This window comes from Grampus griseus (assembly GCF_964374135.1).
Source record: "Grampus griseus genome assembly, chromosome: 17".
NCBI lineage: Eukaryota > Metazoa > Chordata > Mammalia > Artiodactyla > Delphinidae > Grampus > Grampus griseus.
In genome coordinates, this window is record NC_139011.1 from 311,444 (window position 1) to 338,601 (window position 27,158).

General features: G+C 66.0%; 6 protein-coding genes across 14 annotated transcripts in view; 2 read left to right on the top strand and 4 right to left on the bottom strand.

Annotated features, from left to right (window-relative positions):
- Window positions 1-2,025: 2,025 nt before the first annotated feature.
- On the top strand, window positions 2,026-4,729 carry LRRC24 (leucine rich repeat containing 24). Its single transcript, XM_082674383.1, has 4 exons — window positions 2,026-2,268; window positions 2,416-2,694; window positions 2,863-3,031; window positions 3,708-4,729. The coding sequence occupies exons 1-4, from the start codon at window positions 2,101-2,103 to the stop codon at window positions 4,628-4,630; spliced, it is 1,539 nt and encodes a 512-aa protein (XP_082530509.1). The 5' UTR covers window positions 2,026-2,100; the 3' UTR covers window positions 4,631-4,729.
- On the bottom strand, window positions 4,721-9,111 carry LRRC14 (leucine rich repeat containing 14). 3 transcript variants are annotated; one of them, XM_082674379.1, is made up of 4 exons: window positions 9,086-9,111; window positions 7,095-7,448; window positions 6,330-6,914; window positions 4,721-6,230 (listed from the first exon to the last, which is right to left on the bottom strand). In XM_082674379.1, exons 2-4 carry the CDS (start codon window positions 7,421-7,423, stop codon window positions 5,663-5,665), a joined length of 1,482 nt encoding a protein of 493 aa, XP_082530505.1. In that variant the 5' UTR covers window positions 7,424-7,448; window positions 9,086-9,111; the 3' UTR covers window positions 4,721-5,662. The 3 variants fall into 3 exon arrangements, with proteins under 3 accessions (XP_082530505.1, XP_082530504.1, XP_082530503.1); XM_082674378.1 differs by lacking the exon at window positions 9,086-9,111 and adding an exon at window positions 8,652-8,920; XM_082674377.1 differs by lacking the exon at window positions 9,086-9,111 and adding an exon at window positions 7,887-8,088.
- Window positions 9,112-10,249: 1,138 nt separating this feature from the next.
- RECQL4 (RecQ like helicase 4) lies at window positions 10,250-15,751 on the top strand. The gene is given in 20 exon segments (XM_082674384.1): window positions 10,250-11,038; window positions 11,131-11,230; window positions 11,308-11,434; window positions 11,711-11,836; window positions 11,922-12,014; window positions 12,096-12,232; window positions 12,667-12,759; window positions 12,761-12,780; window positions 12,782-12,821; window positions 12,823-13,008; window positions 13,094-13,273; window positions 13,346-13,487; window positions 13,568-13,830; window positions 13,907-14,192; window positions 14,266-14,395; window positions 14,476-14,645; window positions 14,719-14,899; window positions 14,980-15,133; window positions 15,280-15,388; window positions 15,480-15,751. Coding segments are annotated over 20 exon segments (3,210 nt in total). The 5' UTR covers window positions 10,250-10,490; the 3' UTR covers window positions 15,605-15,751.
- A 77-nt stretch (window positions 15,752-15,828) lies between these two features.
- On the bottom strand, window positions 15,829-18,043 carry MFSD3 (major facilitator superfamily domain containing 3). Of its 3 annotated transcripts, none has more exons than XM_082674381.1 (5): window positions 17,029-18,043; window positions 16,584-16,731; window positions 16,376-16,500; window positions 16,200-16,309; window positions 15,829-16,117 (listed from the first exon to the last, which is right to left on the bottom strand). In XM_082674381.1, the coding sequence occupies exons 1-5, from the start codon at window positions 17,792-17,794 to the stop codon at window positions 15,944-15,946; spliced, it is 1,323 nt and encodes a 440-aa protein (XP_082530507.1). In that variant the 5' UTR covers window positions 17,795-18,043; the 3' UTR covers window positions 15,829-15,943. The 3 variants fall into 3 exon arrangements, with proteins under 3 accessions (XP_082530507.1, XP_082530508.1, XP_082530506.1); XM_082674382.1 differs by having other exon boundaries at window positions 15,830-16,120; window positions 16,200-16,303; XM_082674380.1 differs by having other exon boundaries at window positions 15,835-16,120.
- A 1,299-nt stretch (window positions 18,044-19,342) lies between these two features.
- On the bottom strand, window positions 19,343-23,447 carry GPT (glutamic--pyruvic transaminase). Of its 2 annotated transcripts, XM_082674961.1 has the most exons (12): window positions 23,325-23,447; window positions 22,034-22,199; window positions 21,785-21,874; window positions 21,602-21,710; window positions 21,292-21,425; window positions 20,906-21,149; window positions 20,678-20,757; window positions 20,451-20,587; window positions 20,160-20,334; window positions 19,926-20,081; window positions 19,719-19,831; window positions 19,343-19,648 (listed from the first exon to the last, which is right to left on the bottom strand). In XM_082674961.1, exons 2-12 carry the CDS (start codon window positions 22,193-22,195, stop codon window positions 19,558-19,560), a joined length of 1,491 nt encoding a protein of 496 aa, XP_082531087.1. In that variant the 5' UTR covers window positions 22,196-22,199; window positions 23,325-23,447; the 3' UTR covers window positions 19,343-19,557. The 2 variants fall into 2 exon arrangements, with proteins under 2 accessions (XP_082531087.1, XP_082531086.1); XM_082674960.1 differs by lacking the exon at window positions 23,325-23,447 and having other exon boundaries at window positions 22,034-22,358.
- Window positions 23,448-24,313: 866 nt separating this feature from the next.
- PPP1R16A (protein phosphatase 1 regulatory subunit 16A) overlaps window positions 24,314-27,158 on the bottom strand; it is a 28,846-nt gene continuing 26,001 nt past the window's right edge. For 3 of the 4 annotated variants that reach the window (XM_082674955.1, XM_082674956.1, XM_082674957.1), the window contains exons 5-10: window positions 26,307-26,410; window positions 25,845-26,212; window positions 25,689-25,764; window positions 25,481-25,610; window positions 25,094-25,259; window positions 24,314-24,880 (exon numbers count right to left, since the gene is read on the bottom strand). In XM_082674955.1, coding sequence (XP_082531081.1) covers window positions 24,506-24,880; window positions 25,094-25,259; window positions 25,481-25,610; window positions 25,689-25,764; window positions 25,845-26,212; window positions 26,307-26,410 — 1,219 coding nt within the window. In that variant the 3' untranslated portion in view covers window positions 24,314-24,505. The remainder of the gene's footprint in view (window positions 24,881-25,093; window positions 25,260-25,480; window positions 25,611-25,688; window positions 25,765-25,844; window positions 26,213-26,306; window positions 26,411-27,158) is intronic. The other variant, XM_082674958.1, reaches the window with a different exon arrangement.

The following is a 27,158-nucleotide window of genomic DNA, read 5'->3' on the forward strand; positions in this document are numbered from 1 at the left end:
GGCGCCCGACCCAAGGTCAGCGGGCGTGGGGGCGGGATCAGGGGCCATCCCGGCTCTGTCCCCGGCGATCACCGAGAAGGGCGTGCGACCTGGCGGGGACCACGCCCTGCCCTGAACCGGCCCGGGACAGGCCGCGCCGGAGCAGATGCAAGGGGCGCCTTGGGAGATCAAGGCACCCGACTCGGGCCTCGCACTGCGCTGGAGAGCGTCACAGGGCTTCCTCCATTACCCCTCCAACCTCCCCTCCCCGCACAGATGGGCTCCCTGGAGACAGTGACAGCCTTCTCCAAATCCAGTATGTGACGCCCCGCCCCCTGCCCAGCCAGATTAGGGGGTTCTCCGCTGAGTAAAAGGATTTCTGGCCTGGCCTCCCCTGCTCTTCCTGCTTGAATCCTCAATGCCGCCCAGGCCAGCCCTTCCACACGAATCAGCATCTAGTGGGTGTCCGTGTGGGCAGCAGTCCCCTGAGTCTTGAGGAGGAGATCAAGAACCTTCTCTGTTTGAGAGGCCTTGCCACTGGAAGGTAGGTGGGCGCCCTGGGCCAAATCTTTTGCTCAGGGAAATGGATCCTGGGGCCTCAGAGTATGCCCCCTAGTTCTCGGGGTTCTTCACACACCTTCTGAGACATCTGGGAACTGCCCCTGCCTGGGCCAAAGCGATTCCATTAAAACTTTTGCTGTGCCTACTTTTTTTATTTTTTATTTATTTATTTATTTTTTTTGCGGTACGCGGGCCTCTCACTGCTGTGGCCTCTCCCGTCGCGGAGCACAGGCTCCGGATGCGCAGGCTCAGCGGCCATGGCCCACGGGCCCAGCCGCTCCGCGGCACGCGGGATCCTCCCGGACCGGGGCCCGAACCCGCGCCCCCCGCGTCGGCAGGCGGACTCCCATCCACCGCGCCACCAGGGAAGCCCTGCTGTGCCTGCTTCTCTTCAGTGATCTTAAATAATCATGTGAGTTACAATTTAGAGCAAGATTTAAACAAACACCAAGGCCACTTGGTGTCTTTCCACATGACTCACTCTCCCAATAGGGAGACCAGGTGAACAGGCAGGTGTTCAGAGCAGGGACCATTGGAGGTGGGGCTGGAGGCTAGCTGATAGCACACCCTCAGCCCTACCATCCATGGCTTCATACTGGCTGGCTTCTCAGCCCAGGTCCCCACCTTTACAACTGGACTCATTGTGCCTTGAACTAGACCCAGGCCTTCTCCTCTCTCTAGGATCACAGCTGCATGTGTATAAACCCCAAAACACTACACACTCCTTCAGAACCCAGGAGATCAGTGTTCCCAGAGCCTACTAAACTACACTAAAACCCGGTTAGTGGCCCAAGGCCCCTCTTTCACACCCCAGCCATTCCAGGGCCCCACCTACCCCCAAAGACGGATGCACCTTTCTCAGAGCCAGCATGGAGAACACAGTCCCACAGCTTCTGAACTGGCTTTCCTATTTGTCTCATCCCCCAATTGTCTAACAATTTCCCTGAGGAAAAGCTCTAATTCTACCTAAGTTGTTCTACCAACCCCCACCCCCAGGAGGGCAGGGCCAGAGGCTGGACAAAACTGTGCCTGTGGCTGGCTGGTGGCTCCCCTGAGACCAGTTGTGCTCATGTCCTCCATCAGTTCACAACAGGTGAATCCCAGGGTTGGGGTCATAGCATGACTTCTAGAGACAAAAATGCCTAGAGTAAACCCTGGGTCAAGGTTAGGTGAGGGCAGGGACAGACACTAGCAGCGTGGAGCCTTGGGCAGAGATGGGATGGGGAGAGAAGTGGGTTGGGGTGGTGTAGGCTCTCCTGTGGCCTGTGTGGCAAGACGGAGGACATGAGAAATTCTAAACCGAAACCCGATGCCCCAGATCTTTATGCTTTTTTATAAAGGAAGGCAATGAACGTTTTATTTTATCAGTTTCTTGAACTACTTTCAAACTTCAAAAATCAGACACGGTGTGTACCTCCATCCGTGCTTTTCACTGGCTCTCAAATGTTACGGACAGGCCTGACAACCTGTGTTTCAGGAGGCACATCCCATCGGGGCCAGACTGTAGGAAGGCTGCTGCGAAGGCTGCAACTTCGTGGCCTGCGGCCGGTCCCGCAAGAGATGGCCCCAGGGGCGCCCGCACTGCTGCTGCTGTCGCTGCTGTCACTGCCGGGTCTCCCGCCTCGCGCTGCCGCCTGCCCTGCGGCCTGCCGCTGCTACAGCGCCACGGTGGAGTGCGGCGCCCTGCGGCTGCGCCTGGTCCCGTCCGGAATCCCGCCCGGGACGCAGGTGGGCACCGACTGGGGCTGCGGGCCAGGGGTGCCCGCGACACGCAGGGGTGGCGTGTGAGCCTCCCGGTGGGTGAATGGGGCGCCCTAGGGAAAAGAGAGACCCCCTCAGCGGGGTAAACGCCCTCCCTCCCTCCTTCTGGCACAGACGCTGTTCCTGCAGGACAACAGCATCGCGCGCCTGGAGCCAGGCACCCTGGCACCCCTCGCCTCCCTGCGTCGACTCTACCTGCACAACAACAGCCTGCGCGCCCTGGAGCCAGGCGCCTTCCGTGCGCAGTCGCGCCTGCTGGAGCTGGCGCTCACCGGCAACCAGCTGCGCGGCTTGCGCGTTGGCGCTTTTGCCGGCCTGGCCCAACTGCGCGTGCTCTACCTAGCTGGCAACCAGCTGGTACAGCTGCTGGATTTCACCTTCCTACACTTGCAGGTGAGGGGGGAGGAGTGGGCAAGACGGGCAAGAGGTCCTCCTGCACTGCCACCTGCCTTACCGGGCTGGAGTAGTGAAGGGGAGAAAAGGCAGCCCAGTCTAGCCTGGTAAGAAGGGGACATGTCCCTCAGGGCCCCTTTCCCTGATGACCTACTGTCCCTGCTTCAGCGACTGCAGGAGCTGCACCTGCAGGAAAACAGCATCGAGCTGCTGGAGGACCAGGCCCTGGCCGGGCTCTCCTCGCTGGCACTGCTGGACCTCAGCAGGAACCAGCTGGGCACCATCAGCCAGGAGGCCCTACAGCCCCTGGCCAGCCTGCAGGTCCTGCGCCTCACAGGTACCTCTTTCTGGGGGCAAGGGACTCTCATGCAAAGGTAGCTTCCTTGACCACAGTGGTGGCGGTAGGTAGCCGGCCCAGCTGTGGAGGGGGCTCCAGTGGCAGTGCTCTGGGGGGTCCCACCACCACCCATAGCCATGACAGAAGACTGTTAGGAGTAGGGGTGCTGGCCGGGTTACTGTTGCCTAAGGAAGACAGAAAAAGTATGAGTCCCTGAACAAACTGGACACAGCTGAGCGGCTCACACACTTTAGGGCCAGGAGAGGGCAGGCAGGAAAAAACTGGGAAGATGAGACCAGGACTGGGGACATTTCCTGGAGACAGCACCCGAAGACAAGGCTGGCAGGATGTGCAAAGTTTTAGTGCAGGTGGGATATCTATGTGCACACAGAGGTTCCCCCAGATAGCAAGACTTGTCACAGGGAGAGACATCAGAGGAGCGGGGGCTTTCTCAGAGATGGGTGAAGTAAACTGGACGTGCATCACAGAAAGGAGATGGGGGCGGGGTTGGCTGCCCACACTTAAGGAGACTGGGGTCAGAGAAGGGGTGGCAGGGGTCCCCAACTGTGGGAGGTGAGAAAGGGGCTCCTGCTCTGGCCAACAACCTCAACCACACACGCTGTGCTCTGGGGCCGCCCCTGAGCTAGCTACCTGTCCGCTGCTGCTCTGCCCACAGAGAACCCATGGCGCTGTGACTGTGCCTTGCACTGGCTGGGAACGTGGATCAAGGAAGGGGGCCAGCGACTGCTCAGCTCCAGAGACAAGAAAATCACGTGTGCAGAGCCCCCCCGCCTGGCACTTCAGAGTCTCCTGGAAGTATCTGGCAGTAGCCTCATCTGCATCCCACCCTCTGTGCACGTGGAGCCGCTGGAGGTGACAGCCAACCTGGGTGAGGACCTGCGGATTGCCTGCCAGGCTTCCGGCTACCCGCAGCCCCTGGTGACCTGGAGAAAAGTGGCGCAGCCTCGCGAGGGGCTGCCGCAGGCCCAGGCCCAACCTGGAGGCGGGGTGCCGGGCCCAGGTGGGCCCGGGGCATCCGACACGGGCAGCGGCATGCTCTTCCTCACCAACATCACCCTGGCCCACGCTGGCAAATACGAGTGCGAGGCCTCCAACGCCGGCGGCGCCGCCCGCTTGCCCTTCCAGCTTCTGGTCAACCTGTCCCAGCAGCTGCTGCTGGCGCCTGCGCCGCCCCGGGCTGGCGACCCAGTCAGCCACGAGCACCTGCCCGAGGTGGGCGGCATGGCCTTTCGCGCCCTGGGCCTGGCCACGCAGACGGCCATCGCGACGGCCATCGCGCTCCTGGCGCTCACGGCGCTGCTGCTGGCGACCATGATCTGCCGCAGGCGGCGCAGGCGCAAAAAGGCACCAGGGCCTCCCGGGGAGGGCGCGCTCTTCGTCAACGATTACTCGGACGGGCCCTGCACCTTCGCGCAGCTCGAGGAGCTCCGCGACGAGCGGGGCCACGAGATGTTCGTCATCGACCGCTCCAAGCCGCTCTTCGCCGAGGGCCCGGCGGAGGCGGCCGAGGGCGCAGCGCCCGGAGTCGCACAGGGCCTCCCGCTGCAGCCGCCTGCCGCCTACGAGATCCGTTGCTGAGGGGGGGCGGGGCGGACGCGCGCTGATGACGCGGGCCCCGCAGATTGGCCGGCTCGGCTCGCCCTGCGCATGCTCCAGCGCGATCAGTAAAGGGTGGAAGCTGCGCCGTGTCGCGAGCCGTATATGGGGTTCCTGGGCGTCGGGCGGGGCGGAAGCACCTGCGGACCCCTGAAGGTGGAAGTTCTGGGGCGCGAACGGGCGGTAGCCAGGGTAGGCTTCCAACGCCCCACTGAGACCCTCCAGAAAAGACCCCTGCCCAAATAACCAGACCTTCAGCTCTGCAGGTCCGCCTCTGGCCCCGCCGCCCCAGGAAAAGCCTGAACCTCTCTGCGAGGAGGGGCGACGGACTGTGGAGATGTCTAGAGAAAAGATGGGGCGGCAGGCCGTTAAGACATGTCACCCAGTGGCCAGGCTGGGGGTGAGAGCAGAGCAAGAGACAACTCACTCTGACCAGTTAGGACAGAAAAATTAGCCACAGATTTAAGTTCTAAGCACACTGCACGTTTGTACCTTAACGACACCCTCTGGCCCCCAAACCCGGCCGACAGGCAGTCTCCTGTGTGCCAGGGAAAGGAGAACGTTAAGAGGCCCCAGAGTGCCTGGGAGCCCAACCCTCCTTGAAGCAGGCCCCTGTCCAAACTTCCACCCCAGAGCAGTCTGCTCTTGGGGAGGGCCCAAAGGAAAACATCCTCCCTCAGCTCATAGATCCCAGGAACATTCCAAGGAGAGAACCAGGACACCGGAGGGCAGCTAAGTGCAGCCAAACCAAGCAGGGCCATGTAGGCCTGGAATCCAGCCCTCAGGCCCACAGATGGTCAGTGAGTCAGGGGAGCAAGCGCAGGACAAACTGCACAGGGTGCTGCACAAAGCATGGGCATGCTCAAGGTGCGCCCAGGAGCCAAAAAATCGGAGACTAGTGCCTTCGTGCCAGGCCTCCAGCAAGGTCCCAAAGGCTCTGACTACCCAAGGGGCAAGAGGCCTCCAGCAGCCCTGGACCCCAGGACAGCCTAACTCTCACCCAGAGCCTGGAGATCACAGGCTAAAGTAGTCTGCAGCCAGGCGCCCATAGATGTCTGTGGTCCAGAGCACGTGGGCACGGCCTGAGGCCAGTAGCAACTGGTGCAACTCAGCCTCCACGCGGGCAAACTTCTCCTCATTGATGGAGGCTTCCAGCAGGACAGAGGCAGGCGGTGGCCAGGGCAGGCCCTCATAGCAGTCCACGGGGAAAGGGTGCACCACCGTGCGCAGCTCGGCCTGTGCCACCGAGTCCCTCAGGAGCTCCTTGAGGCCCGCCATAGACAGCGGGTTGCCGTAGAGGCCGAGGTAGCGGAGGCTGGCACAACGAGTCAGCACAGGAAGTGTGGCCAGCAGTTGGGTATCGGCAAGCTGGCACTCGGTCAGCTCGAGGTGCAGCAGCGTGGCTGCTGCTGCCTGCAGCAGACCCTGGAAGGGCTCCAGCTGGCTGCCGGACAGGTCATTGCCACTCAGGTCCAGCTTCTTGAGGTGGACAGCATGGGGGCTCCGTGCCAGGAAACGCAGGTCCTCAGGCAGCAAGGCGCAGAAGGCCAGCTCCAGGCTCTCCAGGGGGCTCTGCAGGGTGCTGCGGAGGACACAAGGGGTCACAAACAGGCTGGGCCAGGGGAAGGCCTCCTGGAGGGGAAGGGAAGGGAAGGGCAGGGCAACAGCAGGGCCTGCTCACCTGAGCAGCTGGTCCAGCCGCCCCGAGAGAAGAGAGGAGCCCATGCTGAGCTCCCGCAAACAGGTGAAGCGGCCCATCTGGGCCAGGAAGTAACGGAAGTTGTCCTCGCCGTCCACAGAGGGCTGCCGAGAGTCCCCGTGCACATAGTGTAACCGCAGGCTGGCCAGGTGCTGGAAGCGGGCCACGTGTGGGATGATGACGGACAGGCCTCGCAGGCCCAAGTTGTTGAAGCGCAGGTCCACGCGGCGCAGGCAGCCCGCATCCAGAAGCTGCAGCAGGGCCACGGTATTGCGCATGGGCAGGTCCTCAGCCCGCAGGTCCCGGCAGCAGAGCCGCAGTGGACTGCCCGCGCTGCTACGGAGTGCCTCCCGCAAGAACGCGTAAGAGGCCCGGTTCACCCGCAGGTCCACACGCACCTCCACAGGAACGGGGGCCAGGCCGGGCTCTGCAGTCCTGCCCTGCTGCTGTGCGATGCACGTGCGGGCCACAGCTGCCGTGCAGTCCCACATGCTCATGGTGCCCGGGTCCTGCTCCACGCCGTCATCCAGGAGGCCCGTCATGTCCAGCACCCGCAGCGCGTGCTTCCTGGGAGCACGGGTGGGCTGAGGCAGGAGACAAGGGAACACAGCCCACACCCACTCCCAGCCACCTTAGGACAGGAGCAACATGCCTGTTCCTGCATTGTGCTCTTGCACTAGCCTGGAACCTCTTAGGAGACCCTTTCTGCACCCCCCAGGCCCGAGGGCCCCTCCAGTGAGCCCATACCTGCAGAGGGGCTGTGTGCCAGCCTCAGTCTCCGGGGTGTGGAGCCGGGCAGTCAGCCCCAGGATCACGGCTTGCATGCTCTCTGTGCTAGGCCGCTCCTGCAGCAGGGCCCGGCTGCAGTGGGCACACTCCTGCAGCAGCTGCTGGAAGCTAAGCAGTGGAAAGGGCCACGTGTGCACCAGCTCGCGCAGCACAACGGTCTTCTTGTCCATGAAGGCCACTTTGAAGAGCAAGGGGAAGAGCTCTCGTGGTAGCAGGGGCAAGGCCTGGCAGGCAGCTGACTGGCACTGGAGCACCTGCCGTGTGCTCAGGAACACAAGGGTGTGCATGGTGCTGGGCCGGGCAGGAGGCCACCTGCAGGGAAGGGCCCTTCAGTGGGGAGGACAGACCCCAGGCCTCCACCCCCTCCACGCGCTGGTAGTGGGAAAGCTCAGCATGGTGCTCGGCACAGAGTGGAGAACCATGGCACCAAAGAGCAAGTGCTAGGTGCTTTGCCTTAGGCTAAGGGTAGTGAGAAGGAGAACGAGGCCACCCCCAGTCCCCGCCCTCCAGCACGGGGGCCTCCCTAGGGAGACAAAGCCATCGAGCAGCACATAGACAGCATGGCACCAGAGATGACCAGCTTGCCTGCGTGTGCTTTTGATGGCTGTTACTCTGCAGGGCCCACCATCTGTATTCCAGGCCTCCCAAATCACAATGCCACTTATCAGAGATCTGCTCTTCTACCCTTCCTTAAAAGTAGGCAAAAACAAACCCCCCTATCCCCCAAGCACTAGAGAGATGGGATACTACCAGGGGTCTGGAAGCTGCATCACAGGACCCTCTCCCAGCCTCCTCAGAAGCCTTGGGAGGCCGCCCTTGGATTCTGTGCAGCACAGCAAAGAAGAGTTGGAAGTACAGATGCAGTTTAATAAACAGCAGGGCAGGTAGAAAAGACCAGAACCCAGACAACCCTGAGTCCAAGGGGCCTGAGTAACCCAAGCCCTCAACACGAGCCCCGGTTCTAACTACTGTCTTCCAGGAGCATTATCAGGCACGGAGACCCTAGAGATTTACAGAAAGAATGCCTCACCCATCGAGATCCTCGCCACCTGCGTAAACGTCTCTCTCATCCCTGGAGAACCATGTTAAGAGACCAAGTCTCAAACCCATGGGATTCAGAGGCCCCAAATTAGGGGCCTTTGCTCAGATGGGTAGAGGCAGCTGCCAAAGGGACGTCCAAACTGACAAGGAGCACAGAGGAGGTGCCCGAGAGCACAGGGTACCTGGGTGTCAGCTCTGCTGCTGACTTACTGTGCGCCCGCCTGGCACCTGATCCTCAAAACTGCTTCTGGGTCATCTCCCTGAAAACAGGTTAGACAACTAAGACCTAGGTCTTGCCCGACAGAGGTCACAGCCTGGGTGATGAGCTCGGGAAGGGTGGCAGCCTGGCTCCAGAGCCCCTGCTCTTGCGGACCTCACACACAAGTCCTTAGGACACTGGTTCCTGAGAAGCCCGGGACGTCAACCCTCGGCCTCGCTCTGCCTGTGGACAAATCTCGCGAGGACGATTCATACCTCGCTGTGACAGGACAGACCAACCAAGCACCTGTCACGAGAGGAAACGAAAGCAGCCAGTGTGGTCACCGTGGGAGGAGCCTCTGTGTAGTGGCCGCCGTCCCCCCCACCGGCCCGCGGCTCCGCCGTTTCCCTGAAGATGCCCCCGCCCGGCTCCTCCAAGCCTCGAGCCGCGGGAGGCTCTAAATCCGACGCCCTCCGCCTTCCGGGCGGGGTCTGCCCCTCGAAGCCTGCGCGTCGCCTCCTGGGACCCGAGGCCGCTCAGCCCGGCACCGTGCTCCGGGTCCTCCCCTGCCCGCAGCCACACCGCCTGGGCTCCCACCCCCGCCTCCCGGGCGGCGCCGTCCCGAGCGCCCGCACCGGCCTCGTGCGGCCAGGCAGAGACGGGGACACACGCCGCCACGCTCCGTCCCCGGCCGGCAGCCTGCGCTCACCGGGCCCGCAGACGCCGCCGCCGCCGTCGCCGCCGGCCCCGCCTCGCCGTACGCCGCGCCCCGCCCAGCGCCGCCGCGCGCCGCGGTGACGTTACGCCCCCCATTGGCTGCCGCCTCAGGGCCCCGCGGATTGGCTGCCCCGGCCCGGCGGCCGCCGCGTCGCCCCGCCTCCAACCCCGCCGAGCGCCCCCAGTGGCTGGCGGCCGGCGTCGCCCTCCTGGCGGGAGATTCCTGGGGCGCCGGGCGCAGGGCAGGGCGACCATGGAGCAGCTGCGGGCTGTGCGGGAGCGGGTGCAGGCGTGTAAAGGGGGCGCGCGTTTCGGCGGCGGAGCGGGCGGTTGCCGGGCCAGGTGCGGGCTGCCCGTGGGCGGGGATCTGAGGGAGCGGCATCCGGCTGACGCGCTCCCTTTACAGGAGGACGTGGAAGCGGCGCCCGAGGAGACCCGCGGTGAGCGAGCGGGCGCGGGGCGGAGGCAGCGGCCGGGGACGCGGGCAGGGGGCGGGCGGCCTCCATCCCCACGCCCAGCCGAGCCCTGCCTCCTGAACACCGACACACACCCCCGTCCGGCCCCGCCCTCAGCGCTCCACCGGGACTACCGCACCCTGAAGGAGGCACTGGGTCAGGCCGGCGGCGTCGGGCCTCACGGCTCGGAGCAGTCGCTTCCCGCGGCGGCGGCCGAGGAGGTACCCGGGCTCGACATCCCAGCCTGTCGGTCAACTTCCTGTATGCCGGATCCAGGAGGAGTCGTGACCCAGGCTCTGTGGGGCAAAGAACTCAGGGGCCGGGCTGACAGGGTGGAGGAAGGACAGCCCCCACCCTCAGGTCTCCGGGGCTGGAGACACCTCTGTTCCCCCCTGCGCCAGCTTTTCCGTGGCCTAGATCTCTACCGTCTCTTCCTGCAGATGCTGGAGCCCAGCTGCTGGGGGCCCCACCTGAATCGGGCCGCGACCCAGAGCCCCCATCCTCCATCAAGGCTCAGCTCTCAGGGATCTGTGCATGACTACGGGAAGAGGCTTAAGGCCAACCTAAAGGGCAGTCTGCAGGTGAGGGTCGGGCAGGCAGTGCATCCAGCCTGGGTCCAGAGCTACGCTTGGCCCAGAAGCAGGATCAGCAGGCAGCCAACCCCGTTAAGTCTTTCACACGTGTTCACGTGCACACACACAACTCCAGCATTTCCCAGAGCGCAGCTCTCCAGAAGAGCTCAGCGTCGCCTCTACTCTTGACTTCTTTTACATCCCAGCCTTAGGTTTCTCACATCGCCCAGCTGTTACAGGTGGGGCCTCCAGCAGGTTTCAGAGTCTGCAGCACCCCAAAGGCCTCAGTTCCTGCTTGCTTATCTCTCCCTCCCAGGCTGGGCCAGCCCTGGGCCGAATACCCCGGCTTATACGAAGATCCTCCTCTAAGATGCCTTCCCCAGGGCCACCAGGCACAGGAGCTGCCACCATCTCTCCAGAAGAAGTCAGTGAGGTGCCCCCCCAGCCTCCCAGGCCCGAGCTGAGGCCAGGCCGGCCCCAGCAGTTGAGGGCATCCCTGAGCCTGCGGCTGGGCTCCCTAGACCCAGGCTGGCTGCAGCGGTGTCACAACGGGACCTCAGATTTTCTGGGGGTTCCCAGGGCCTGCCAGCCTTGCCTGGGTGCAGAGGAGTCCCAGCTTCTTACTCCAGGTGTTGCATCTGTCTTCGGTCCCAGCGCTGGCCCTGAGGTGACTTTACAGGGCCCAGAGACTCCAACCCTACTAGCAGCTGGTATCAGTGCAGGGAACTCTCAGCCTGGTACCCGTCAAGGCAAGAAGCGGAGATGGAGTGGGGAGCTGGAGGGAAGCCCTACACAGACCCAACAGGACAGCGGCCAAGCAGGACCCCTGCCTGCAGGAGCTGGGGCTGCAGTGCCTACAGAAGACTGTCCAGAGCAGCCTGTGCAGGCACAGCCCCCCAGCAAGCCCCCAGCCCCCAGGTATCACTGCCCTAGCCTCCCAGCAGCGCTGCCTTCAGTCGCGCCACGGTGGGGAGGGCTGTGGGTGCAGTCGACCTGTGCGTCTCTTCTAGACTTGCTGTCCAGAACAGGGGGAACTATGTGCGACTCAACATGAAGCAGAAACGCTACGTACGGGGCCCGGCCTCAAGGGGCAGGCTCCTTCGCAAGCAGGTGAGAAGGTGGTGCCGGATGTTCCCGCCCACCTGCCTTGCTTCTTGCTCTGTGAGTCTCCTTTGCGTCCGCACTAGGTATGGAAGCAGAAGTGGCAGAAGAAAAGAGAGTGTTTTGGGGGTGGTCAGCGCAGAGCCACAGCCCAGGATTCTTGCTCCCAGTGTGGGCAGCTCAGTCACGGGGCATCCCAGTGCCCTCAGCCAGGTGAGGCCTCTGCCCTGGGGGGTGGCTTGGGCCAGCGGTGCTCGCAGGGGTTGTTGTGCCCTCCTAACTCCTGCCCCTGGTCCAGAACTTACCCTGGCCCCTCAGAAGGAGGGTGGCAAGGATGAGGGTGGCGCACAGACCCGGGCCACGTTCAAGGAAGTATCCCAGAGAATGGGCGCTGCCTGCCGCCAACTCTGGTGAGCAAAGAGGTGGAGGAGAGGTTGTTACAAGCAGCCCGGAGCTCCTGTCCTACCCTGTCTTATCTGCTCTCGGCAGGTGAAGAGGACACAGAGCCTGCAGAGCCTGAGCTGCTGGTGCCCACAGGGCAGTCTGTGCCCAAGGCTCCTTGTCTGCCTCCTGTGCCACCACTCTATCTGCCAGGGCCTTTGGGGCAGGTGGTAGGTGAGTAGACGCCTACCAGCTCCAGAGCCTTGACTGGGAGGTGGGGGCGACTCGGGGCCGTGCTGACTGATACCTGTGTCCACAGACACGCCAGCTGAGGTGCTTCAGGCCCTGGAGCAGCTGGGGCACCAAGCCTTCTACCCTTTGCAGGAGCGTGTGGTCATGCGGATCCTGTCTGGTGAGTACGGCCGGCAGGGGGCGCGGTGGGACTGCGGCTGGGCCACAGAGCTGTGCTCTTGACCCTCTCGGTAAAACCCAGGTGTGTCCACGTTGCTGGTACTGCCTACGGGGGCTGGTAAGTCCCTGTGCTACCAGCTCCCCGCACTGCTCTACTTCCGGCGAAGCCCCTGCCTCACGCTGGTCATTTCTCCTCTCATGTCGCTCATGGACAACCAGGTTGGTGGACAGGGTCTTTGCGTAGGTGCAGAAGGCGAGAGCTGGTACCCGTGGCTCTGCTGACCCGCTTGGGCTGCTGCTTCTTGCCCCACCCCCACCCCCGAGTGGCAAGTCGCCAGGCCATTTTCAGCTCTGTCTATGAGCTGGCAGTGGCCCAAAGGCAGCAGGGACACAGCTGGCTAGACCCAGGCCCACCCACAAGAGGAGCAGCTTGGGGGAGGGGGCGTCCCCATGGGGACCTGTCTCCAGTGCTCCTGAGTCCAAGCCCACAGGTGGCTCTGAACCCTTAGTCACAGGACCCAGGACCTGGGTTTTTCCCCCTCTAGATCCTGGAGGGGACACAGCAGTAGTTGTCCGGCCAAACCATTCTAAGAGGCATGTGGGGAAGGGCCAGGGCTGGTGGCCTGTGACAGGCTGTGCTCCTGTACCTGCAGGTTTCCGGCTTGCCCCCAGGCCTGAAGGCGGTCTGCATTCACTCGGGGATGACTAAGAAGGAGCGGGCCTCCGCCCTGCAGAAGGTAAGGGGCCCTCACAGGGCGAGAGCGGCAGAGGCAGCAGGCAGACCCCCTGGGCGGTGCTCCTGACCTTGCCGTCATCCTCAGGTTCGGTCAGCCCAGGTGCAAGTGCTGATGCTGTCACCAGAGGCGCTAGTTGGGGCGGGGGGCGCTGCCCTCCTCGCTCAGCTGCCACTGGTCGCCTTTGCCTGTATCGACGAGGCCCACTGCCTCTCCCAGTGGTCCCACAACTTCCGGCCCTGCTACCTGCGTGTCTGCCAGGTAAGCCTTGTGTGGGGGGGCGGGGGAGGGTGCTACGTGAGCAGACCAAGGAAGGCTGGGCATCTCACCACTCCTCTCCACGCAGGTGTTGCGGGAATGCGTGGGTATAAGCTGCTTCCTGGGTCTCACAGCCACGGCCACGCGCAGCAGTGCCCTTGACGTGGCCCGGCACCTGGGCGTGGCCGAAGAGTCTATCCTCAGGGGGCCGGGCACCATCCCTGCCAACCTGCACCTCTCTGTGTCTTCGGACAGGGACCCAGAGCAGGTAAGCACGCACGCGCGGGCCGAGCAGGGGCCCTGCCTTCCGACCGCTCGTGCTCAGCCTCGTCCTCTCCAGGCTCTGGTGACGCTGCTGCAGAGTGATCGTTTCCGTGCCCTGGACTCTGTCATCGTCTACTGTAACAGACGAGAGGACACGGAGCGTGTCGCTGCCCTGCTGCGCACCTGCCTGCGTGAGGCCCAGGCCCCAGGATCCCGAGGTGAGGTGGAGGCAGGCCTGCACTCCACAGATGGGCCCCGGGCACATGCCCGACCTGACCATCATGGGTCTTCCCTGCAGGCCGAGCCCCGGAGGCTGTGGCTGAAGCCTACCATGCCGGCATGGGCAGCCGGGAGCGGCGGCGGGTGCAACGGGCCTTCATGGAGGGCCGGCTGCGGGTGGTGGTGGCCACGGTGGCCTTCGGGATGGGGCTGGACCGGCCAGACGTGCGGGCCGTGCTGCACCTGGGGTTGCCCCCAAGCTTTGAGAGCTACGTGCAGGCTGTGGGCCGGGCTGGGCGTGATGGGCAGCCTGCACAGTGCCACGTCTTCCTCCGGCCCCAGGTGGGTACCCGTCCCCCCACCGCTCCCCCAGCCCCGCCCCCTGCTGCGGCCCCTCATTCGTGCTGCTCTGCTGCAGGGTGAGGATCTGTGGGAGCTGCGCAGACACGTTCACGCCAACGTCATCGACTTCCTCGCCGTGAAGAGGCTGGTGCAGCGCGTGTTCCCTCCCTGTGCTTGCGCCCGGCAGCCCCCAGAGCAGCAGGGAGACGAGAGCCAGGAAGAGCACTCGGCCAGGGTCCTCGTGGCTACATCTCCCCAGGACACTGACCATCCCAGCCTCGAGCACACAACCCGGTGCCCGGGCCACAAGCGGGCGCTCCCGGTGCAGCCAACCGTGCAAGCCCTGGATTTGCCCGAGGAGGGTGAGGAGCAGGGAGCGTGGCGGGGGGGACACCCCAGCACCCCCGCATCTTCTGAGCCCTGCTCTGCCCCCAGCCATCGAGACTCTGCTGTGCTACCTTGAGCTGCACCCACAGCGTTGGCTGAAGCTGCTGGCGCCCACCTATGCCTGCTGCCACCTGCGCTGCCCCGGGGGCCCCACCCAGCTCCAGGCCCTGGCCCGCAGGTGAGTGCAATCCCACCCCGGGCTCAGGACCGGGACGGAGAGCCAGGGCTGCCAGTCACACGTCTCTTCCCCTGGTACAGGTGTCCCCCACTGGCTGTGTGTTTGGCCCGGCAGTGCCCCAAGATGACAGGTGGGGGAAGCAGTTCTGTGGAGCTGGACGTGGTCGAGCTGGCAGACTCCATGGGCTGGGAGCTGGCCCCCGTGCGGCGGGCTCTCCACCAGCTGCGGTGGGATCCAGAGCCCGGGACAGGTGCGCCCGCCCCCAGCCCTGCTTGCCTCCTGTTTGCCGCCTTTCTGCCAGTTTCTGACACCCTATCTGGCAGGTGTGCCTCAGGGCACGGGGGTGCTGGTGGAGTTCAGGGAGCTGGCCTTCCACCTGCACAGCCCCGGGGACCTGACAGCCCAGGAGAGGGACCAGATCTGTGACTTCCTGCACGGCTGCGTGCAGGCCCGTGAGCGAGAAGCCCTGGCCCGCCTGCACCGCACCTTCCGGGCTTTCCACAGGTGCAGGAGGGGCTGGGCAGGGCCTGGGCCACCCCATCCTCCCCAAGGTGGGCCGCTCTGACAGGTTTTCCCCACCCCAGCGTGGCCTTCCCCAGTTGCGGGCCGTGTCTGGAGCAGCCCGATGAGGCACGCAGCGGCAGGCTCAAGGCCCTGCTCAGCCACTACTTCGAGGAGGAGTTAGAAGCACCGGGGGGCGTGGAGGCCGAGGAGGACCCTGAGCCAGGACAGGCCAGGGTGAGTGTCAGGGCCTCCGGGGAGCGGGGAGGGGGAGAGGAGGAGAGGAGTTGCAGAGAGGACGCACCCCTGGCTGCAGGCACACACCTGCCTCCTGCCCCTCACCGAGCACTGCAGAACAGCATGCCACGTGTCCCCACCGGCAGCTCCAGGACTGGGAGGACCAGATCCGCCGGGACATCCGCCACCTCCTGTCCTCGTGGCCAGAGCAGCGGTTCTCGGGCAGGGCTGTGGCCCGGATCTTCCACGGCATCGGTGCGGACCTGGGAGGCCCAGCCCTGAGCAAGGCGGGGGCTGGGGGCAGACCTGGCCGGAGTCGTCAGAGCCGTGTCTCCTCCCACTGCAGGAAGCCCCTGCTATCCGGCCCAGGTGTACGGGCGGGACAAGCGCTTCTGGAGAAAGTACCTGCACCTGAGCTTCCATGCCCTCATGCACTTGGCCACAGAGGAGATCCTGCTGTGGGGCTGCTGACCACTCTGCCGCGGAAGGACCCAGTTCCCCCACGTCACAAGCACGGGCCTGAGCAGGGGCTGCGTGGCCACAGCATGGGGGGGTGTCAGGTGCAGCAGGTCCTCGAGGCAAAGATGGGCGTAGATATCAGTGGCCAGGACAGCGACCAACCACTCTGGACAAAGGCCACCACCAGTAGCGTGCAGAATAAAGTACAGAATAAAAGATGCTCGAGCCATTTTCAGGAACCCTTCTTCCAGCGCGGACAATCCCCCAGTCTGAGGACAACCTTGCACGTCACTCATCCCGGACACAGTCCGAAGGCACGCTCCACTTTATTGATAAGTCTGGCCACCCAGTTCAGGCCAGGGTGTTGGGTGCAAGGCCCAGGTACAGCATGGGCATGGCTGAGAGAGCGAGGAAGACGGAGAAGCAGAGGCGTGGCCCCAGGCTGTCAGCCAGGGCTCCAGCCAGCGTGCCCATCAGCAGCTTCCCCAGCAGCTCCAGAGTGGCCAGGAGACTGTAGTGTGTGGCCTGCTGGGGGAGGGGGAGTCACGTCAGGACCTGCTTGGACTCCAGTCCTGCAGCCCCTGGTGTTGCAGCCACATCCCCTCACCTGCAGGGCACTTGGTGCCAGCTGGCTGCAGCGCATCATCAGGGTGAAGGTGGTGGTTGTGACCAGGCCCCCCAGGAAGTGCTGCAGACACAGGCTCAGCAGGGCTGCACCTGGGAGGGCTGAGGTCAGCAGGGCCCAGGACTCCAAGCTCCTCCCCCCTGTGGCCCACCCCTCACCTCTCAGGACTGTGCTGGAGGCCAGGCTGGCCCCAGGGCTGTCCAGGTGAAAGAGCACGGCAGTCTGGCAGGCCAGGCCCCCAAGACGGAACTGAAGTGCTGACTTCAACAGGGGCAGTGGCTGCCTGGGGTGGGGTGATGGGGCAGGTCAGAGGGCGCGGGGAAGGAAGGGGAGACAGGTGGGTGGGGCAGGCTGAGGGGGGCTCACCGGCGCCTGGCCAGGAGGGCCCCACCCAGGGATGAGCCAGCAATGGAGCAGGCCACAGCGCCCACACCATTCCACAGCCCCAGCTCTGGGGCAGAGATGCCGCAGTCCAGCAAGAGCAGTGGGAACAGGCCGCTGGTGCCCTGCTCGCCTGTGGAGAGAGTCAGCAGGGATGGTTGGCACACCTCCACCTGGGTCTCAGTCATGCTCCCCCAGCCCTGCCTTTTTCCTGGGCCACAGATGCCAGGAGACAGCTGGGGCTGGGCTTCGACGACGCTCAGGCTCAGCGTGAAGCAGCTCAGTGAGGCCCAAGGGAGTGTGGCTGGAGCTGGACCTGCAGAGGGCCGGGCTGGGCTCCAGACTTCAGGTCAGACCCCAAAGAGGAAAGGCAGCCCTGCAAGTGAGTTCCAGGGCTCCTGGGGACCCACCCCTGCTGTTCCTGACTCACCCAGCTTGTAGGTGAGCACGAAGCCCACTGTCCACAGGGTTCCAGGCACGGCCAGCAAGTCCTGCCCAAGGTGCAGGGTGTGTCGGGGGTGTTCTGAGGGCAGAGGTGTGGGAAGCTGTTGCAGGGCTGGTGCCACCCAGGTCAAGGCAGCAGCCAACCAATAAGTGGCAGCCAGGAGCAGAAAGAGCAGGGGCCAGGATAGGGTGGGCACAAAGGCCAGCAGCCCACCCCCAGCCAGCACCGCCCCCAGCTTGTATGCGACCACCTGCACAGTGTTGCCAGGCCCCAGCTCTGCGGGCTCCAGGAGCCGTACAGCCAGCGTGTCCAGGGCCACATCCTGCACAGCTGCAGCCAGATTCAGCAGCAGAAGCAGCCCCGCCACCGTGACAGGCAGACCGGCCTGACCAGCTGCGGCGGGAGGGTGGGATGCCAGCAGCCCACACACCAGGCCCAGAGCAGCTGTGCTGAGCGTCAGCCAGGCCCTTGGGGAGCCCCGAGTGTCCACCAGCGGGGCCCACACAAGCTTGAACAGCCACGGTGCATACAGCGCCTTGGCCAGTCCCACGCGTGTCAGGGAGAGGCCGCGGGCCCGCAGCAGCACGGGCAGCAGCCCAGACTGCAGCCCATAGGGCAGGCCCTGCACCAGGTAAAGGCCGGCCAGCGGCAGCAGCTTCCCACGCATGGCGAGGAGGCCGGGCGCTGGGGCGGGGGCAGGGGCCCAAGCTCTAGTGGCTGGGTCTGGGTTCAAGGCTGGCCGCGGCGGCATGAGAGGTTCCACTCAGAGTAGGAGCAGGGTGCTTCCGAGGGGGGGTCCGGTCCGGTCGGGATGGGGTCAGGGGTCTCAGAGCGGCACGGCTCTGGGGCTGGGCCAAGGTTGGACAGGCTGGCGTCCGCACCCGCGCCCTTGGGTCCTGGGGGCGTCAGAACGCCAAAGAACTGCAGGCCTCCTCCACGGCGGCGCTGGGGCAGCGCTCTGGCCCGGGCGGCGCAACTCGGAGACGCGGCAGCCATAGAGAACGCGGGCGGGCTAGAGCGCCGGCCGCCCTCTGGCGCCCCCGGTGGCCAGCTGTCCTCGAACGTCGGAAGCGGCCGAACCCGCAGCCCATTCAGGTCCCTCCCAGGGCTATCAGATCCGGTCCCCAGACCCTAACAATCCGGAAGTGCTTCCTGGTGTCTCACCTGGAGTCTGGTGGCCGCAGGGTCCACTGGGCCCTCCACGGAGGACCCACTGTCTACTACCGCTTACATCGGGTGCTGGACCCTCACCTCGCTGTGCTAGTGGTCTCGGCGCCCTCCCCAGGCCAGTGGCCACAGAGCGTCGTGGAAGGCAGGAAGTTCGTGGGAAAGGCCTGAGCCCACGTTCAGCCCAAGGAGGCACCCGGCTGCTGCCCGAAACGCCCTCTAGTGTCCAGCGACAAGGCCAGGAGAGCCAGTCCAGGCCGGCCCCAGCCTGACCCCAGCTGGCCTTGGGACGAGAAGCCTGCGCCTCCCGTCCTCTCCTGTCTAGAGCCTTGCTGTGTGGGGCACCGGAGGCCCAGCGGAGACAGTGAAGCAGGGACTATGGTTGAGAACCTCATCCGGAGTGGAGCTGGGGCCTTGGCCAACACTCTCCCTAAGCCCGTGGGTCGCTGAGGCCTGCCAACATCTAGACCAACTCGCAGACACTTGAGCCAAGACGTTCCGTCAGCTGCTGAGGCCAGGGGAGTGAGCTTCCTTTCATCTCCACACATTCTGGGGGCCCAGCTTTCCTCATCTATGAAATGGGAACTGCAGTGCCCACCAGAGAGGGCCCTTTGTGCAGTGATCCACAACAGTGTCTGGCATGCACGTCCTCGCACGCCAGTGTCAAGGACACAAGGCTGCCCGCCAGCCCCCAGCCCAGGTCCTTCAGCCCAGAGCTCCACAGGGCACCTCTTCCTCTGCATCTTCCGTGCCCTCTTCCCCGGAACTTGCCTTTGGGTGCCCCAGCTCAGGAGGGGGCCTCCCCTCTCACTGCTTCCCAGCCCAAGAACTGCATTTGCACGTGGATGTCACACACAACACGACAAAGCGAGACCCGTTTGCTCTTCCTCCCCTCCCTGCTCTTGGGCCGGCACCACCGCTCCTCCAGCTGTCCGAAGTGGCAGCACCACTGCCCGCGCCCAGTTACGGGAACCAAGACTGCCCCCTTGAGTCCTCACGGTCACTCCGCTTCCCAGTGCTCACCCCATCCCGCCAAATCCATCCTGTAAGAAGGTCACCTCCCCTGGAAGCCCTCCCTGACCACTCCTCCTGGGCCCCCAGGCCTGCACAGAACCCCACACAGAAAGGCAGTCAGGAGTGGACCAGGCTGCGGGGGCGCATACAGGTGTGCACACAGCCTGCAAGCAGCCAAGCCAGCCCACTGCTTTATTAGGGGCCTGAAGAGAGGGGGGGCCCAGCCACACAGGCAGCAGGAGCAAGTCCAGAGGGCTCCAGAGACCCCAAGAACCCGAGCACTGTCCGCCCGGGGTCGTCCCTGCCGGTCCAGCCTGGCCCCCAGCGGTGTCCTCAGGAGTACTCGCGGGTGAACTTGGCGTGGAACTGGCTCAGCGTTTCCAGCAAGGGCCGCAGCTTCTCCATGGGGGGCAGAATGGTCATCCTAAAAGGGGGAAGAAGGTAAGCGAATGGGGTGGGGGTCGCGGGGAGGGGCTGCGGGGGCCCAGCCTCACCGGAAGTGGTAGGTGCCTTCCCGCTGCCCGAAGCCACTGCCAGGCACCACGCAGATGCCGGTCTCCTCCAGGAGGCGCAGGCAAAAAAACATGTCGGGAGCCAGGCCCAGCTCCTGGGGGCGGGCGGGGGGGCGGGTCAGGGCGGGGCGTCCCAGGCCGCGCGGGCCCCGCCCCGCCCCGCCCCGCCCCGCACGCCGCACGCCTGACCTGAGCGCGCTGCACCGCACGCGGGGGCAGCTGCACGCGCGGGAAGGAGTACATGGCTCCCTGCACCGGGTTGCAGCGGATGCCTGGAGCCTCGTTGAAGACCTGCTCCACGAGCTTGGCCTTGGCCGCCAGCTCGGCCAGCACCGCCCGCCTCTCCTGCGGCCGTGGAGGGAGGGCCGGTCAGGCTGGGCCAGGGGCGCGGCGCCCTGACCCCCCGCGGCCCCTCCCACTCACCGCCTGGAACTGCGCGAAGGAGGGGTCGGAGGGCGCGGGCGGGCTGACCGCCACGTCTAGCAGGACCTGGCCCGGCGTGGGCGGGCACAGGCGCACGCTCCGCAGCTTCTGCATCTGCTGCTGCACCGCTGCGTCCATGTTCACCACCTCCACGTAGCCGCCGCGGAAGCCGCACCTGCGAGGCGAGGGCGGGCGTCGAGGCAGGGCCGGCAAGGAGGGGCCGGCCTGGCGGGCGAAGTGAGCCAGGCCGCGGCCCGGGTGCCCGGCCCCGCCCGCCCGGCCAGCACGCACTCGCCCATGTAGCCCTTGGAGACCGAGTGGAAGGAGGCGAGCTCCTGCTGCGTCGCGTATGGCGGCCCCATCTCCGTGAGCACCTTCTTGAACGAGTGGAACTGCGAGCCCTCGGCGTACACGTTGTCCTGGTACACCTGGACGGGCGGACGGGCGACAGCGGGGTGCGTCACGGGGGCGCGCGCCGCCGCCCTCCGACCCCTCCCTGCGGGGGCCCCGGCCAGCACCTCATCGGCCAACAGGAAGAGCCCCTCCTCAAAGGCGAAGCGGATCACGGCCTCAATGCACTCGCGGGTCTGCACCTGACCTGGGGCACAGACGGGTCCGGGGTCAGCTGAGGGGGCGCGCTGCTCTCCGCGGGGCGGCGGGCGGAGGGCCAGGCTGACCCAGGCGCAGAGCGCAGGGGTGCCTGTTCGGGCCAGGGCGGTGGGGCGGGGGCGGGTGGGGGCGCGCACCGGTGGGGTTGCCGGGGTTGATGATGCAGAGCGCGCGGGGGCGGCAGTGGTCACGCGCCTGGAGCAGCGCGCGCCGCAGCTCGGCCACGTCGAGCGCCCAGGCGCGCTCCTCGTCCAGGTAGTAGTCCACCTGCACCGCGTTGAGCTCGGCCAGCGCGGCGGAGTAGAGTGGATACTGAGGGATGGGGATGAGCACGCCCGTGCGCGTGCCACCCTCGCCGGCCACCAGCAACTTCAGCAACGTCTGCGGGTGGGATAGGGAGGCGGGGTTGGCGGGCCGAGGGCTGCACCCGTCCCCCGCCCCGGGCGCCGCCGTGCCAGGACGAGCAGACCCGCTCGGCCACGCACTAGGAGCCGCGGTGTCTTCCCGCGCTGCCCCGGCCTACCACGATGGCGTCGCTGGCCCCCGTGGACAGGAAGATGTTACTGGGGTCGGCGGGAATGCCTCCATCGCGCCGCTCAATGTACCGCGCCACGTCCTCGCGGATCAGCTGGGTGCCAGAGCTGATGCTGTAGGCCCCTGGGCCCGGGGACAGGAAGGACAGGGTGGGAGTGCGGGTGGGACAGGTGAGTCCCCTTGCCGCCCTCCCGAGGAGACCCGCCCCTCCCAGCGGCAGATCCACCGTCTCCCGGGACAGCCTCCTCCAGCGCCTACCCCTGCCCCTCCCTGGGGCTTCGGCGGGTTCTGGCACTCACCCAGGCTGTGGCCCCCACATGCCTGCAGGATGCGCTCCGCCCTCCTCCTGGCGTCGTCGGGGAAGTCAGGGCTGTTCAGGAGATCAGGGTGGACGCAGAGTGCCAGGACCTGGGAGGAGCAAGTGCTGGGGCCAGGGCACGTGGGCTGACAGGGAAGGGGTGCAGGGCAGTACTGGGCCTCACCTGGCGCAGGAAGGTGATAGGCGTCTGCCCCATGGCCTGTGCGTCCCCGATGTTGGCTCGGATGACCTCAGTGAAGGGCTTCTTTACGCCCTGTGGCGGGGGGGGCGGGGTGGAGGGGGGTCGTGGGCAGTGACAACGGACTTTGTGGCTCCCACAGGCCTTGTCTTATTCGGCTCAGGGGTGGGGGGAGAGTGGGGCCAGCAGCGCCCCGGCGCGGCGCTGAGGCGGTGGTGCGGCCCAGGACCCTACCTGGCGCAGCTCCTGCTCCAGCTCCAGTGCGCGCAGCACGATTGGGCCTCGTACCGCGTACTCCACCTTCCGGACACACGGGTTCATGGTGTCCAGCGTCAGCACCTTCTCCTTCCGCCCATTCGTTGCAGCCTGACTGTGGTCACCTGTTCTCAAGGCCATGACCCTGCTCGGACCGGGCAAGAAGAAGACTCAGGAGGCGTCAGGGTCCAGAAGTGTGGGTGAGGGAAGCTGGGTCCCGGCTTGGTTGGTCAGGGCTGGGAAGGGGGCACCCACTTCACTGCAGCCTGCTGGCCCCACTGAAAGGGACAAAAGGCTGAAGGAGCCGGGCCCGCCAGGCCCCGCCCCGCCCCACCCGTCTGGGCACAGTTCTGCCCACAGGGAGTGGGTGAGAAGACAGGCGGGGCTTGGGGTGAGGCCCAGTGCCCGCCCAGTGTCCCCATGACAGGGGAGCAGGAGAGCCACATGGGAGGTAGGGACAGACGGAAGGGTCCAGCAGCTCTGAGGGACTAGGCTTGGGGGAGGGAGGGGAGGTGGGCCGAGTGCCCGGAGGGGTTGGCAGAGCCTGGCAGAGCTGAACCTGGAGGGGCGAATGAGGCCTGGGGCCTCTGGAGATGTACCCCAGTAGGGCACGGCCGAGGCCTAACCCTTTTGGACCCCCCGCCCCCGTCTTTGCTGGGGCCAGCAGAGTAGGCCTGTCTCCCGGGTGACTGAGCCAGGCCTCAGGAATCCTGGGGCTCTCTGGCGAGGGGAGTGAGGCTTCAGATGCGGGGGTTCCATCTGGCCCCTCCTGTGCTGGGGACCATGGCCCGGGGCAGCAGGAGCCCTGGGGCCGGACCTCGGTCCCCCATCAGTGCTGCAAGGCTGGAGTCTTTGGGTTGGGGTGTTGGGGGAGGGGCAGGGCAGCTCTGGGCCTTCGCAGGGCCCTTGGACACCTCAGCTGCTCTGGGCTGCTGTCCTGCCCTTTCACCAAACACACACCAGCCTGGGGCTGCCCTTGGGGCCACACCACAGGCAGGGTGACCTAAGCTTCCCTTCCCTGTGGCTCGTGATTGGTGGAGAGAGTGGGAAGCGAGCCGTGATAAGCCCTCAGGGCCCCACCTCCACAGGCCCTGCAGGGAGCTGATACGCCACGCCAGCGCCAGGATCTGGCTCTGCAGTGAGGGTCAGGAAGCAGCAGGCCCTCTCAGCTGAGCGGGGCTGTGGCTGGCTGGTCAGGCCTGGGGAAGGCTTAGCCCCTCTGCTCCTGCCGGCTGGAGAGGAAACGGGAGGCCAGACGGCAGCCTCTCACCTGCGTCTCCTGCTCTGCTGCCGCCGCTGCCACCTCTGCCTCCCAGTGTGCAGGCCTCTCTGGGCCCCGGGCGGGAGAACAGGTTAATATGGGCCCAGGCGCAGGCAGAGCCAGGCCCCGCCCGCCCCCTGGCAGCAGGGCCATGTGGCAGCTGTGGTGGCAAGTGGACCTTGGGCAGTGCACCGCCCCACACTCTAAATTTAACCAGCAGCCTCCCCGCGGCCCCCACCCCCACCGCTGTGCGGAGGACACCCCTCCAACCGCGGATGCTCAGGGACGGGGGCGGCCTGTGGACACTGGGCTGGCCGGGTCAATGTCCAGCGGAGAGGGTGACCCAAGCCCATGCCACCCAGCACTGGTGGCCATGCCAAGCAACCTGCCCTGGACAGATGAGCTGGCAGTGCCCCAGCCCTCCCCAGTGAGGCCCCGAAGGGGCCCTGTCACCCTGACACATCGTGCCCGGTCAGCTCAGAGCCTCAGCAGGCCCTGCTTGCCGGCCTGAGCAGAAGCTGGCAGCCAGGCCCCGAGATCGGGGCCGCACGCCAGGAACGGGGAACCCGCCCCCCACCAGGGAGGCTTCCAACGCCAGCCTTGTAGCGCTCTGACCTTCTGGCTGTTGCCCAAGAGTCTTACGGAAAATACCCTCTCCTTTTCCAAGCCAGGATCCCTGCCCCTCCAGCATGGACACCCCCAGCCCTGGCCAACAAGGAGTGTCCTTCTGAAGCTCCCTGTTCCCCTCAAGAAAGCAAAGAATTGCAGAGGCGTCTCCAGGAGGCTGGGGAGGCAGGGTGCAAGAAGCACTCGGCCTCTTGCCAGGGGCCGTGGGCCTCACGCCCACACAGGGGCTGGGCACCACAGGCAAGCCCCAGCACGTGCCCACAGCCCTTAGGTGCTCACAGGGCCAGGCGCACCCAGGCCCAGCAACACGGCAGCTCCCCACCATGGCGGTGGCGGCCCAGCTGAGACACACGACAGGGCAGGTGGCGGAACGGCCCTTTATTGAGAGTCACAGAATGAAAGTAGGTCTCCGCAGCCAGGTGTTTCCCAGGTACAGCCTCTGCCACAGGCCCGTCCCCAAGGAAGGAGGGGGCTGGCAGCCTAGCCCGGAACACACGTTGCGGCACGCAGAGCAGCGGCCCTGGGCCTGGCAGTGGGGCCTTGGCCACCCAGGCGCCAGCCCCTCACATGAGCAGGCAGCACGGCCTCTTCTCCACGCGGGCTGCTTCTGAGGGGGCTGTGAGTCTGAGCAGGGGTGGGTCTCCACCAGCCCCGGAGCCACACTCCAGCTGGGGGGTCTCAGTGTCCACAGGCAGTTCAGACTCAGCGGCCTCGAGCCCCTCAGGCGGGGGTCGCTGCAGCTTAGCGGCAGCCCGCTGACGCTTCAGCTCTGCCAGGGTGTGGGGGGCCTTGGCCTGGACCAGGGCGTCAGGGGTGGTGTTCTCCAGGGAGCTCAGCTGGTAGGAGACACTTCGGTCCAGCCGCTTGGAGTACAGGTGCCGCCCGGGGGGCGCCCCCACTCGGCCGTTGTGCTGCCCGGCCGCCTCTGGGTCCTCCTCCTGTGTGGGGAGCACAGGCCCCGGAGGCCATCAGGAGGGTCCCCTCTGGCCTGGGGTCCCGGGCTGCGTGGCGGTCCAAGGGCAGAAACGCGGGTGGGGGCGGCAGCTGCCGCCCACGGGGCGCGAGTCTTGCATATGGGGGCAGGGCCACTGGTCCCACCAGCTCCTGAGGCTGGTACGGAGGGAGGCGGGGCACGGCTGGGCGGGGCTCACTTCGGGGGGCGGCCGCCGGAGCTCCGCGTCTGTCTGGCGGTCCTCATCCTCCTCTGACGGCTCCGGGCTGGTAGGCGGGGGCTGTTGCCATACGATGGCCTCCTGGGCGTGCTCCTTGCGGTACAGGCTGGTGCGCTGGGTCAGGCTCACCCGCCTCACCACCTTCCTGGGAGGGGGCGGGCAGGAGGAGTGGGGGGGGTGACACCGCCTTCCCTGCGGACTCTGCCCCGAGCTCCGGCGGGCACGGAGGCCTGCCAGCTGACATCAGCAGGGACCAAGCCCGGGGCAGAGCCCAAGGGGCGAGGGGAGGGCAGAGGGGGGCTGAGGGCCCGGGGGTGGGGCACTGGGCGGGCCCGCGGGGGCCTGGTGGGAGGGGCGGGCACTTACCCCCGGCTGCCGGCACTAGAGGTGCGTCGACGCAGCAGAGAACGCTGGCGGCCCTGGGCGCGCAGCAGCGCGTCGTGCTTGTGTTTCAGCTCCAGCAGCTTGGCCCGCACCTCCTCGTCCCCGCACACGTCTGAGGAGGAGTGGCCAGAGGGTCACAGGCGCCCGCCCGCCCGTGCCCTACACCGGGAGGATGCGGCCCCAGGCTCACCGAGAGGTGTCTCTTCCATCAGGGATTTGCCGTTCAGGTCAGCCCCGTGTGCCACGAGCAGCTCCACCAGCTGCACCTGTGGGCCGGCGAGCCCGGGCTGCTGAAGCCTGCGGAGCCGCCGAGCCCGCCCGGCCCCACCGCCCCGCAGGTGCTCACCTGGCCCCAGTAGGCCGCTGCGTGCAGCGGCTCCCAGCCGTCGCGGTCCTTGGTGCTCAGGCTGGCCCCGTGTTCCAGCAGCAGGGCAGCCGCCTTGCCGAACCCGCTGGCCGCGGCGATGTGTAGCTGCAGGCAAACCGCCGGCCCCTGAGTCCCGGCCCTGGTTCGGCCGGCAGCAGGCTCCCCTGCCTGCGTCCCGGCAGCAGCCTCCCCTGCCTGCGTCCCGCGTGGCCCCGTCCTCACCAGCGTGGCGCCGTGGTCCCGGGGGGCATTGAGGTCTGCCCCCTCCTGCAGCAGGCTCCGGATGTCCTCCAGCATATGCAGCTCGGGCAAGGCCCGGGCCCGCTCGATGCTGTCCTGGGTGATGCCTGCGGGGCAGCGGGCTCAGGGCTCCACCCCCAGCACACCACCCGTCGCGCCCTGCGCCCTGCTGCCCCGGCAGGCAGGCAGGGCTGCACTCACCACGGCTGGCCATGGCCGTCTCCAGGCAGTCCAGTGTCTGCTCGTCCTCACACAGGTCATAGGGCATGTTCCCGTCCGTGTTGACTGCCAGGAGGTCGGCACCACTGCGGGAAGGGTGGATGGGGCGCTGGTCACAGGGCCCTTCTCCGCCAGCGTAGGCCCCCAGGACCCTCTCAGAGGCCTTCCACCTAGGGCTGCCTCAGAGGGGCCCAGACCTCACCTGCCGCAGTGAGAGGTGGCCCCTTGGCCCTGGGTGCTGTCCTGGGGCCAGGTGGGCTGTCCTGCAGTCTCCACCAAGTCTGATTTTTCAGGTTCCTGGCACCCCTCTGCCCCCATGAACATGTACAGTGGGCCCACTTGCCACGAGGGGGTGCCAAGACTCTGGGGGCCCCAGGCAGCAGAAGGTGGTGGGGAGAGAGCCTGGGTGTCAGGAGAGCACTGTGGGGAGCTGAAGGAGGGCCCGAAACACAAGGCTGGATACCCACTGTGGAGGGGCATGGAGTGGGGCTAGGGGCCGCCTGTGCGCACCCCCTTGCTGCCCCGTGACGCTGCACACCCAGCCCGTCCCACTCCAAGGCATCTGTGTGCAAACGGGAGCCACTGCCATCCACCCCCACACCCACCAGTGTTGCCCAGACTGCTCCACGGCCAGCCAGCGGGGGACTCCTGGGTCCTGGCGAAGCTGACCACCCTCTCCATTCACCAAGGCGGCTGTTCAGGAGCACAGCCCTGCTCTGCCCTCCTTGTTAACGGCCCCACCTGTGTCCAGGTATCCCCTTGTCAATTTCTCCCTCGTGGCTCTGACCAGAACGGCATTTCTCTATGCAGACCCTGGGAAGGCCAGGAGACCAG

Bases quoted from the DNA above. Each gene is read 5' to 3' on its own strand.
- LRRC24 (XM_082674383.1), top strand. From the start codon at position 2,101: ATGGCCCCAGGGGCGCCCGCACTGCTGCTGCTGTCGCTGCTGTCACTG. The intron at 2,269-2,415 runs GTGGGCACCGAC...CTTCTGGCACAG, and splicing joins GAATCCCGCCCGGGACGCAG to ACGCTGTTCCTGCAGGACAA. The intron at 2,695-2,862 runs GTGAGGGGGGAG...TCCCTGCTTCAG, and splicing joins TCACCTTCCTACACTTGCAG to CGACTGCAGGAGCTGCACCT.
- LRRC14 (XM_082674377.1), bottom strand. From the start codon at position 7,906: ATGCAGCTTCCAGACCCCTG. The intron at 7,449-7,886 runs GTAGTATCCCAT...CCTTCCCTGCAG, and splicing joins ATGCAGCTTCCAGACCCCTG to GTGGCCTCCTGCCCGGCCCA. The intron at 6,915-7,094 runs GTATGGGCTCAC...CCGTGCTCCCAG, and splicing joins GGCACACAGCCCCTCTGCAG to GAAGCACGCGCTGCGGGTGC.
- MFSD3 (XM_082674380.1), bottom strand. From the start codon at position 17,794: ATGCCGCCGCGGCCAGCCTTGAACCCAGACCCAGCCACTAGAGCTTGG. The intron at 16,501-16,583 runs GTGAGCCCCCCT...ACCCCACCCCAG, and splicing joins GCCCTCCTGGCCAGGCGCCG to GCAGCCACTGCCCCTGTTGA. The intron at 16,121-16,199 runs GTGAGGGGATGT...CCCCTCCCCCAG, and splicing joins TGGCACCAAGTGCCCTGCAG to CAGGCCACACACTACAGTCT.
- GPT (XM_082674961.1), bottom strand. From the start codon at position 22,195: ATGGCCTTGAGAACAGGTGACCACAGTCAGGCTGCAACGAATGGGCGG. The intron at 20,588-20,677 runs GTGCTGGCCGGG...CCGCCCGTCCAG, and splicing joins TCTTCCTGTTGGCCGATGAG to GTGTACCAGGACAACGTGTA. The intron at 19,832-19,925 runs GTCAGGCGTGCG...GCCCGCCCCCAG, and splicing joins GTGCGGTGCAGCGCGCTCAG to GAGCTGGGCCTGGCTCCCGA.